This window comes from Salvelinus namaycush, chromosome 39 (assembly GCF_016432855.1).
Source record: "Salvelinus namaycush isolate Seneca chromosome 39, SaNama_1.0, whole genome shotgun sequence".
Classification (NCBI taxonomy): domain Eukaryota; kingdom Metazoa; phylum Chordata; class Actinopteri; order Salmoniformes; family Salmonidae; genus Salvelinus; species Salvelinus namaycush.
Window position 1 is genome coordinate 23,042,214 of NC_052345.1, and position 12,045 is coordinate 23,054,258.

General features: G+C 41.5%; 1 protein-coding gene across 3 annotated transcripts in view; it reads right to left on the reverse strand.

Annotated features, from left to right (window-relative positions):
* Positions 1–834: 834 nt before the first annotated feature.
* LOC120032800 (serum response factor-like) overlaps positions 835–12,045 on the reverse strand; it is a 30,226-nt gene continuing 19,015 nt past the window's right edge. Inside the window, exons 3-8 of one of the 3 annotated variants that reach the window (XM_038978981.1) lie at positions 9,556–9,796; positions 8,879–9,025; positions 5,641–5,745; positions 3,379–3,555; positions 2,194–2,270; positions 835–2,089 (exon numbers count right to left, since the gene is read on the reverse strand). In XM_038978981.1, the coding sequence (XP_038834909.1) occupies positions 2,000–2,089; positions 2,194–2,270; positions 3,379–3,555; positions 5,641–5,745; positions 8,879–9,025; positions 9,556–9,796 (837 nt within the window). In that variant the 3' untranslated portion in view covers positions 835–1,999. The remainder of the gene's footprint in view (positions 2,090–2,193; positions 2,271–3,378; positions 3,556–5,640; positions 5,746–8,878; positions 9,026–9,555; positions 9,797–12,045) is intronic. The other 2 variants (XM_038978982.1, XM_038978983.1) reach the window with 2 other exon arrangements.

A 12,045-nucleotide genomic window follows, 5' to 3' on the forward strand; every position in this document is an offset into this window, starting at 1 on the left:
TAAATAGTGTTTGCCTTGCCAAGTCAGTTAAGAACAAATTCTTACTTAGAATGACGGCCTTCCCCGGCCAAACCCTAACGACTCTGGTCCAATTGTGCACTGCCCTATGGGACTCCCAATCACGGCCGGTTGTGATACAGCCTGGAATCGAACCAGGGTCTGTAGTGACACCTCTAGCACTGAGATGCAGTTCCTTAGACCACTGTGTCACTCGGGAGCCCATATTACAGCCATTCTTTTTCAGTTTATTTCATACAGGAAGTGGGGAAATATTGGTGACTGACTACAAACATTTTTATTCATACATTTAAATTGAATAGATATTTGACATAGGTGACAATGGTTAACAGTCAAAAACCATCTCAGAAGATGTTCACGTGGTAGAGAATGTGGGCATGAAGCTGTGTGTGTGTGTGTCTTTTTTCAGGCAAGTTGAATAATAGAAAGTGGTGCTTGCCCTTCAAGGATTCCCACAAAAGTAAATTAACATTACTACCCATTAAACATTTTGATGTTGCTTTTCCCTCATGATGGCAACGGATGAGCTCAAGAGAACCACAGCGATAAATACTGGCTTGATTTTCTCTTTAAAAACCACACTTGTGCAGTTATACTAAACACCCAACATTGCAGAGCAGATTTCTAAAATATGGGCTAAACAGGCTTTGATATGGTAGTTTTCTTCCGTTTGGTGCCTAATTTAATTATGTTTTTTTACATTTAACTAGGCAAGTCAGTTAAGAACAAATTGTTATTTACAATGGCGGCCTACTCCGGCCAAACCCCGACAACGCTGGGCCAATTGTGCGCCGCCCTATGGGACTCCCAATCACGGCCGGTTGTGATACAACCTGGATTCTTACCAGGGACTGTAGTGACACCTCTTCCACTGAGATGCAGTGTCTTAGACCGCTGCGCCACTTGGGAGCCCAGATGAACACAACCCAGATAGTTAAATCTTCAAAATTCTGTAATAGGTCTAGACTGGCATACTTGTATGTGTAAAAAAAAATACAAAAACTTGGGTATTAGGTACTAAGACATTGTCCTTCAATATTGAAATCATAACCAGCATCCTGAAAACACCCCTTTACAATTGGGGTAATCGTTCAGTAGTTGATGGGAAATACAGTACTGTCTATGAAGCAACACAGTAAGTGCTGTAGATTCACACAGAGAAGAGGAAAAAGTGCCTGCGCCAGTCTTCCAGATTAACCTTGTGATGTTCCAAAGTAATTCCTCAACCTACAGAATGATAGGGCACTACCTAAACCAGTGGTGGTACCCTGCCCGAGTACAAGGGCAAGTCAGTGTATCAGCCCACTCTAGCATAGAAGCATAATACAGTCAAGCTACATGGCAGAGTCATAAGGTACAAATATGTGAAACTGACATATGCTTGATTTTGAGGGTAATGCTTTGTTTCGGTATATATATATATATATCTGTAGCATTATCAGCAAATTGATACTGGCATCAATGGTACATTTGAAGTAAAAACATGATTACCCTAATGACAGCAACTGGTAGTGTAGAGCTATCATTCATATGCCAACATAAGAAAAATAAGTAATCAACATCTGGATGCCCAGGGGGCTTAAAAGAGAATACATTCGTAAGAAAAACAAAATATCAAAACCGCTTCAGTTCACATACGTATAACCAGTATGTGCACACACTACAAGTGTCTGATTGAAATGTGAAGCTGTAGCCCCAGCAATGTGTGGATATGTCAAGCCAAGCAACTCTTGCAGAGAAAGAAATTAAGACAAATATACAAAAATGTTTACAAAGTAAAAATGGCAGTACCACACCTCAATCCTTTGTAAGTGTGTGCATATTCTTACAAGGTTTACTTAAAAAAAAAAAAAGATCATTGCTGTGAAAAGGCAGTAATAAATAGGGGGTGGCAGTCTGTTGGCAAGGTGTCAGTGATCCCCTGGTGTGTATGCATTTAAATGTGAGTCTGGGTAAAGCAGTCTATTGATATGTGGGTGGGTCAATCGTCCTTTGAGTGATGCTGGGCGTCCAGGTTGACCACTTGAAGCTCTGTGAGGTTGCTGCTGCTTGACTGCTGACCAATCACCATCTACAGGTGAAAAGGAGGGGATTAGGTGACAGTGTAGTTGAGCAGTAGGGTAGTGTTGAGGTAACAGTAGAGTTGTGGTGACAGAGGGACATGGGTGTCCTTACCGGGTGGAGCTGCACTGCTGACACAGGGATCTGAACTGTCCCAGGATGTCCTGTGAGGAACACCTGCGATACAGCGCCTAGTTGGGATGGGGAAAAAACTAATCCAATAAATGAAATCACACACACAAACGAGCCAGTAGGGTTGGCCGATATTACGATAGTATCGTCTATTGGGGATGATTGACAGCCATCGTCGATAGTGACAACATCATGATATGGCAGACTAAGCTATTTCAACTTCACTGCAGGCCGCCATGCAGTAAAGAGTGGAGTCAGGCAGCACACAGCAGGGTAGTGCATGGGATTGACATTCTGAGAAAAATGCCTATATTCCTATTTGTTATTGCCCATTTCAATAAATGTTATATTTATAGAATGCAAGAGAACAATGTAGACACAGCTAAGAGTTTCACCGAAGCAGCACAAAATATCCGGTCAGAATTATTTGTAATTTTTCTCTCTAATGTCAGATGATCTGGACCAAAATCCCAAGTCTATTTCTATAGGATCGGACACTCTGGTATCTTATTGTTTTAATGGCCCAATTGTATATTAATGCATGCTGATTTCTCCTGCCATGCTAGTTGTTTTTGAATGATCTAAAAACTAAAAAAATGGGGAGAAAAAAAAAAATCTATATTTTTGGGATAACAGTATAGATTTGACTCTACCTGCACCAAAACTTCAATATTTGTTATCCAATAGCTGACTGATCAAAACTTCTCATGCCCTCTCGTCTCTCTACAGCTGACAGATTGACTATACCAAACATTAGGAACACCTTCCTAATATCGAGTTTCAGCCCCCCCCCGTTTGCCCTCAGAACAGCCACAATTCGTGGGGCATGTACTCTACAAGGTGGACTCCATAATTACATGTGATGAATATGGGACCAAATGCTTACATTCTTACTACTTTAATACACCTAAGTGAATTTGTCCAAATACTTTTGGTCCCCATTTTGTGATGTAATTTCTAAACGGTTCAACCGATATGGATGAAAATACTCTCAAATTATTGACAGTCTGCATTTTAACCTCAGTCATTGTATCATTTCAAATCCAAATGCTGGAGTACATAGCCAAAACAACTAAAAAAAAGTTGTCACTGTACCAATACTTTGAGCTCACTGTATATCAGCACCCTGTTAGGGCAGTTGTGGTGTCTGGACTCTGATTGGCTCACCGGGGTCATGGGACTGTGTATGGGCTGTCTGTGGGAAGGTGTTGAGCACGGTCAGACTGCCGTCGCACAACGAGGTTGTAGGTGTGGCGTACATGACAGTGTGGGCGCCGGGGTACATCATGTGACCACCCATCGACGAGGGCACTGAGGACGTGACGATGGTGGTGGGGAGGCTCACTGAATTAGGGAGACGGGACAACAAGGGCAATGAGGGATGCATATCAATATTCTGCACGGTTCTTTCATACAATTATGAATCGTGACTTCAACGTTAAATGTTACTACTTCTACACAGTCACAGTGAAACAAAAACCGATGTTAATAAAGGCAAGTAAGATTAAAAACAGCCTGCATATTACTTGTACTGCAAGTACATGATATTTGACACTTCTCAATTTAACAAATGACCACATGCCTATATTGCAATCAAGCATTTAATAAAATGAGTTATCTTTGGTTTTCAGATGGAATACTGTTGTTTGATCTCCCCACCTTAGTGACATTGACATTTCTCGGTTGTAGTGCCTTTCACCGTTCTATATCCACCCTTCCAGTGGGATCAACAGCCACATTTATGGCATCATAATCACTACCTTTGAGTTTGGAAAAACTGTTTCACAACCAAATCTCTATTATTGAAGGGGATCCAGACACCTTTGTGATTTCACATGTTTGAGAAACACACAAAAAGGGAATAAAACATTGCGGATAAAGTTTGGAATGACAATTTCATTTGTACAACAGCTAAAGAACGGCAACACTATACTGAGCGCTTTTCTCTTTTCTAAAATTATGTATTTGAGCATTTTTTCCTTCGCGTTTTCAGGGCCCCCATACTACACAACGAGCACGAGGAAGTGATTTGCTGTTTGGGGTACGTTTCTCAAAAACATGTGAAATTACACCAAAAAAAAGGTGTCTGAACCCTTCTATAAAACATGCCATTTACATCAAAAGAGAGATTTGGTTGTAAAAAAAGGAACCTTCTCCTTTAATAATTTTAATGTGTATGAACCCTGGATGACTGAACAGGGAGTGCTGTATTGAAGCCACCTCACAGCCATTTTGGTTTCTTTTCTTGTAAAAAAAAAGTTTGGGATGCTTTAGAAATGCATGAACTAAATGTCTACATTCGTTTTTTTAACAAGTATATTCTATTAGACACCTTAATGCATACTTTTAAATTATATTATGTGAACTGAACATAAAAAATAAAAAACGATTCCTTTTTTTAAACCTAAAACATAAACCTATTTTTTTAAGGGTACTAATGTATCTGTCCCTACTAAAACAAATAAATACTGAAATATGTAATTTTGACCTTGAAACATTTTAATGAAATACTGTAGAATTCCATTCATTCCTATGGAGGACTGCTCCTTCTGGAGAGTACCAATGTGGCGGCCGGTGGTTTCAAAGCCTCTCATTGGTCAATACATAGCATCAGCAATCCAGGGTTTATATACACACATCATTGGTTAATCTTGGTTAAAGGTCAGATTGGATTACCAAATCCAAATGATCAGAATCATTCTAGTTTTTCTGTTTTGAAATACCAGAATCGAACATTTAATCCCATTGCCGAAATCAGAAGAGTTTTGAAAAAAACTGGGCCCAATAGCGAGAGGGTTTACTCCATCAAAATCAGTCAACGATAAGCAGACCGCCTGCCTTCCCGCCATTGGGCCGACTCCTTGTTAGGGCGGAGACAAGACCAGCTCAAATCAAATACAATTTTATTGGTCACATACACATGGTTAGCAGATAATGCGAGTGTATACAGTATCTCTGCCTATGAGAAGGCAAGGAGAAGCAATTACCATATTGTTAATACCTGTCCAGTCCTTTCAGATCTATAGGAATGCCTAGTGAGGAAGAGCTAGAGCCTAGAGGTCGATTTCACTTGCCACTGAGAAGTAGCACTCATGTCAGTCTCTCCATTTGCCCTCTAGATGGGGCTACTGCTCTGCACCACCAGTCATTCCAGACCCTCCTCCTTGGGATTGGGCCCATCAAGGAGCCCATTTCATTATTACATCAACTTGTAAACAGACTGCTGCTTGTCACGTTTGAGAGTGGGGTAAAAAGCCTACTAGTCATCATATAGCAATTTAACACTTAACATTAAACCCCCCCCCCCCCTCATAATACTACTACTATTATTGCATTGCTGTTTACCCCCCTTCAAATTACATTGGCATTATAGTCAAATGGGCTCATAAGCAGACATGCTGCTGTGAGTATATGGTTGTTGTTATTTACCTGTGGAGTTGCTTGTGATGTGGGAGAGGTCACTGTGGCTCACAGAGCTCTGCTGGCTGCTGGGGTGAACCTGAATGGCCTGCAGCTGCTGGCCCATCCCTCCACCTGAGAAAGACGCACACGCACCTAGAGTAAGAATATTAATTTGCCATTCAACCATTTTTGCACACTCATTATAGGAGGCCAAGTTTGCATGTTACCTCTGATAGGGTACATAACTAAAGTTGGGTGGTACATATGAATGGGTTAGTGAAGTGGTGTGTACCAGTTAAGTGGCTGAGCAAGGGTCAACAGACCTACAGAAAAGTAACACAGAATCCCCAATCTATACAGCTGTCAGATATGCTATTTAACACAAAGGTGTTCCATTTTCAGCAGTTGTGATTTTACAAATTAAGTACTTGGGCTACTACTACTGACAATTGCAAAGAATTTCCCCCATTGTTAGCGTACTTTCACTACAGTTCATGAAGATGATGACCAAGTGAGAAAACTGACACGAGCAATGTTCCCGCTAAACTGCGCGTGTCTACACAGTAGCCCCGGGACTGCTGAGCAGAAGAAATATTAGCCCACAGAGAAGCACAAGATTAAACTTCACTCAACTTTCTAGCGTTTTCCCTGTCAGTTAACACTATCAATACGGTTTCCTTTTACTGTGGCGATTGTGATCGAATCAAAGCAATACTAGCCACTTTTCACGCGACATACAGAAACAAAACAAACTACGCGAGAGATTTTGTTGTAGGCAGAACGCATCATCATAGGATTCTATTCTATTGACACACATGACTCAGCCCGTACTCTACACAGACCGATGCGGAATAACCTATCAGAGCTGCAGTAGGCCTATATGCAAATAGACCATTGCCTTACAGTATATGGATCTGTGCAGTTTACTTTGAATTGGACTGTGTTTACAGCACGAGTAGATGTGCTTGTCTTGAGATCAAAGCGAGAGCTGCATGGAGCCATGTGTGTAATTTGTCTGATTCTCTGTAATAATAGTATGGGATTGATAATGCATTTTATTTTGTAAAAGTGGTTTATTGGATCAAACACCACAACATTTTCAGTCACCTCCTTATCTGAAGGACAAGTGGATATGCAGGTTAATGTCAAACCCTGCATGTTTTATCATGGAATGTAGGCCTACATTGACCATTACACATTGGCAGCTACTGTAGGCTGAATGATTGAACAGCTATTTCTGTGTTCATTTTATGGGATGCATTTTCTCCATTGTTTATGGTAGGCCAACATTATGATCAAATAGCCAGTCGCCTACTTGGCCCCTGTTAAAACTAACTTAAAGTGGCTACAGCCTCAGTGTTCACAGTAAACGCGAGCTGGAAGTTGCACAGAATTTTCACAACATTCAAGTGCAGAAAAAAAAGTGAAGGTACATTGGACACAAGTGTGGAACTTTCAACTCACGCTTTTCTCTGTCCGCTAAGATAACTGATAAAACTCTGGGGGTTACTTTTAGCCCTGCTCAAAAATAACTTAGGGCGTCGACTTTCCTTTTTCTTGTGATAAGAGGTTAGAGCCCCGCCCCGCACACACACCCATTCAGTAACAAACACTGACCAGTGAACAGACTAAAATATCCTCTTTCCTATATTCCTGTCCCTATCTACACACTGACTTAGCTACTCCTCCCTCTCCTTGTCCCTAAAATATAGCTCCCGTTTACCCTTCCACGAGTCCTTATTATCCATCCTCATTGCCTCCCTTTGTCCCGTCAACAAATGAGCCCTCTCCTGTGACTGCTTGCAAGCAGAGCACCATATTTAAATCTCATAAGGAGTTAATTCAAACATGCTTTCTCACTGCATTGTAAATGTTAGTATTTTTGCCTTTATCGCAATGTAAAGAGAGACTACAGCCCAGGCCCAAACAAACATACAGAGAGAGACTGAGATGCAGAGAGAGTAGAGGTCGACCGATTATGATTTTTCAACACCGATAACAATTTATTGGAGGACCAAAAAAAGCTGATACCGATTTAAAAAATAATAATAATAAAAAAATAAAACAAAAAACAAAAAAAAAAACACAATCGGTCCGATTTTTATATATACATTGGGGAGAACAAGTATTTGATACACTGCCGATTTTGCAGGTTTTCCTACTTACAAAGCATGTAGAGGTCTGTAATTTTTTTTATCATAGGTACACTTCAACTGTGAGAGACGGAATCTAAAACAAAAATCCAGAAAATCACATTGTATGATTTTTAAGTAATTCATTTGCATTTTATTGCATGACACTGTGCCCGGCCCGCCACAGGAGTCGCTAGAGCGCGATGAGACAAGAATATCCCTGCCGGCCAAACCCTCCCTAACCCAGACGACGCTGGGCCAATTTTGCGCCGCCCCATGGGCCTCCCGGTCACGGCCGGCCGCTACAGAGCCTGAACCCAGAATCTCTGGGGGCACAGCACTGCCCCGGGAGGCCCCAAGATTGATTGATTGTTTTTTATAAGATACGTTTAATGCTAGCTAGCAACTTACCTTGGCTCCTTGCTGCACACGCGTAACAGGTAGTCAAGCCTGCCACGCAGTCTCCTCGTGGAGTGCAATGTAATCGGCCATTATCGGTGTCCAAAAATGCAGATTGTTATGAAAACTTGAAATCGGCCCTAAGTAATCGGCCATTCCGATTAATCGGTTGACCTCTAATAGAGAGACAGTGAGGTAAAGACAAACCTCGAAAAGGACACTAACAGGCATAGATATTGGGAGATACAGTTTTGAACAGCGACAAGAGGTAGCTACAGAGAAATGGGATCCTAGATGCAAACAAACTGGGCTCAATTTGGAGACATTCGACACAAACTTCAGAGTGAGAGATGCATGCAGACAGAGGGAGACAGACCCTAAATCCCAAATCAACCCTTTGGTTGATCGGAGAAGATTGGATGCATGTAACAAAATAGTGGTAGCTCCATCATGCCCTCTGATAGTTAAGGCAGAATCGTCTAAAAAAATAACAAAATTGGTTAAGCTGTACACTAAAGGCGGCTGCGGTCGTACAGAGAATAAATTAAATCATTGAAGATAATTTGTTGTGCAGACCATTCCCCCCCCCCCCCCATTAAGTCAGAATTGTTGCCATATTGCTTGCCAAAAGTCTAGGAGCTAGGGGTTGATTTGCAATTCAGGGATAGTTGATGCTCGGAAGTATCGTGGCAAGGAAACAAAACATGACGTGGCGGGGTGAAGAAGCCCCTGACCTGTGAGCGAGACAGTTGCAGGTAGGCGGAGCAGGGTGGTCTGCTGGCCCTGCCCTGCGGTGGTGATGTTGGTCTGGGCCAAGGGGCCCTGGAAGGCCTGCAGCTGACTGAGTGGAATGGTGTGCGTGCCAGGGGGAAGCGTTGCGCCTAGAGGACGCGCAGAGAAGATTAGCGGTGCACAGGTCTCACGCAGTGGAACTGGGGCAATAGACCAAGAAAACACAACACAGCGAGAAAGACAAAGAAAAGATAGATGGTAAACAGACATAGCCACACAAACAAAAAAAGCCACATAAAATACAGCATCACCGACAAAACGTACTCAAAACACAGACAGAACAAAGCCTCAGACAAAATACAGACAATGTCACAGAAAAATGTACAACCACAGACAACATAGACTTACAAACAAAACACTCAGTCAAAACACAGCCACACAGACAAACCACATGCAAACACAGCCAAAAAGCCCCAGAGGATTTTAAAATTTTATTGGAGTGCAATATTCTCTCAACCAAAAAACAAAAACAAAAAAAAGGGCAATTCTGAAACGAGGGAACAATTCAGCAGGGTGAATAGAAGTAAATAAAGTTGGGTGCAACACAGATAAATCAAGCCAATAAGGTGGGTAAAGGGGGTAATAATAAAAAATAAAAAACTGACACCCCCTCACTCACCGGACATGAGGGTGAACCCTCCAGGTAGCATGACGCTCGTTGACGTGGCCGAGGTCTTCAGCACCGTGCTGGTGGCACTGTGAGTATTGATGCCCGCCGAGACCTGCCAGCAGGTGGCAGGGATGCTGTTCTGCAAGTGCATGGCCACGGAGGAGGTGGTGGAGGAAGAAGACGTCGACATGGGTTGGGTGTTGACACCGGAAGGCAGATTGGCCATGGTGAACGTCGACTTCATCATGTCCTGAGAAATGGAGAAAGCAGGAGAGATATTTACGATATTGATCTGTTATCAGTGCATTTGGAGAGAATCTTTACTTATGTAGCTTAAGATATGTAGATCATTTGATAGCCAAATGTGTACAGATAAGGGGATGTACCAAACAAATGTATTTGCGTTCTCTCATGCCGAGAAACATTGCAGGTAAATAATGCACTCTGTCCATCAGTCAGCACACAGTGTTTTTAGATTTGACAAGTTGCTGATACATGTCAAGGATTCCATCGAAGGGCTAAGCTTCAACTCCTGGAGTAGTTTGTGAGCAAGCTGGTGTGCTAACTAGCTTTATGAAAATCAAGCAAAGCAGATTTGAGTCTGGGGATGGGAGGGGAGTGACAGCGATGACGAGATGAGAGAAAATGTTCCATTTTGACCAAACAATGCTGGGAAATAATTGAGGCGTAGGACCCCTCACTTGAATTGGCAAAGTACCAAAGAAAATAGTTAAATATGCTTATGTAGAACGCCAAGATCAAAGCCGCTTGCTTTGGTAGCAATTGTCAAGTAAAAAAAATATACTGTCCGTAAAATGTATATAGTATGTATAAGTTGAAAGTAGAAGCCTAAGTATTGTTGTCCATTAGTTTACTCCAATTAGGGGATAATATACCTTGCATTCCAAAAGTATTCAGACCCCTTTCCCTTTCAATTTTGTTCTGTTACAGCCTTATTCTAACGGATTAAATTCAACGTTTTCCTCAATCTACACACAATACCCGATAACGACAAAGCAAAAAAAGGTTTAGAATGTTTGCTCCTTATTTACATAAGTATTCAGACCCTTTGCTATGAGACTCAAAAAAGAGCTCAGGTGCATCCTGTTTCCATTGACCATCCTTGAGAGGTTTCTACAACTTGATTGGAGTCCACCGGTGGTAAATTCAACTGATTGGACATGGTTTGGACAGGCACGCACCTGTCCTCCATGCTTCACGGTGGGAACCACACATGCAGAGATCATCCGCTCACCTACTCTGCGTCTAACAAAGACAGCGGTTAAAACCAAAAATCGCAAATTTGGACTCATCAGACCAAAAGGGCAGCTTTCCACTGGTCTAATATCAATTGCTCATGTTTTTTGGCCCAAGAAAGTCGACCACGAAGGCCTGATTCACGCAGTCTCTTCTGAACAGTTGATACTGAAATGTGTCTGTTACTTGAACTCTGAAGTATTTTTTGGGGCTGCAATTTCTGAGGCTGGTAACTCTAATGAACTTATCCTCTGCAGCAGAGATAACTCTGGGTCTTCATCTTAAAGTAATGGACTGTTTTTTCTCTTTGCTTATTTGAGCCGTTCTTGCCATAATATGGACTTGGTCTTTTACCAAATAGGGCTATTATTTTCTTTTAACAAGGCACACCTGTTAATTGAAATGCATTCCAGATGACTACCTCATGAAGCTGGTTTTAGAGAATGCCAAGAGTGTGCAAAGCTGACATCAAGGCAAAGGGTGGCTACTTTGAAGAATCTCAAATATATTTTAACACTTTTGGTTCCATGTGTGTTATTTCTTAGTTTGATGTATTCACTATTCGACAATGTAGAAAATAGTACAAATAAAGAAACCCTGGAATGAGTAGGTGTCCAAACTTTTGACTGGTACTGTACACACACACAAATATGGGGGATTGGAAATGATGCAGACAATTACATTGTGTCTTCTACCATTCTATCTGCAATATTAAAGCTGATTTACCCCCTAAAAAAGATACTGAACAAAAAAATAAACACAACATGGAGTGTTAGTTTCATGAGCTGAAATACAAGATCCCAGAAATGTTCCATACGCACAAAAAGTGTCTCTCTCAAATGTTGGGCATAAGTTTATTTACATACCTGTTGGTGAGCAATTCTCTAAGTATTTCTGTGTAATAAAGCTATTTTATGGGGAGGGGAAACTCTGCCCAGTCATATAAAATCTATAGATTAGGACTTAATGAATTTAATTAAATTGACTGACTTCCTTCTATAAACTAACTCAGTAAAATCTTTGAAATTGTTGCATGTTGCTTTTATATTTTTGTTCAGTAGTGTAGATCAGGGTCATCAAACTCATTCCATGGAGGCCCTAGTGTCTGCAGGTTTTTGTTTTTTCCTTTCAATTAAGCCCTAGACCACCAGGTGGGGAGTTCCTTACTAATTAGTAGTGATGCACCGATGACATTTTTGGCCGATACCAATATCTTCCTTGCCGCCCCCCCCCCCCTAGTAC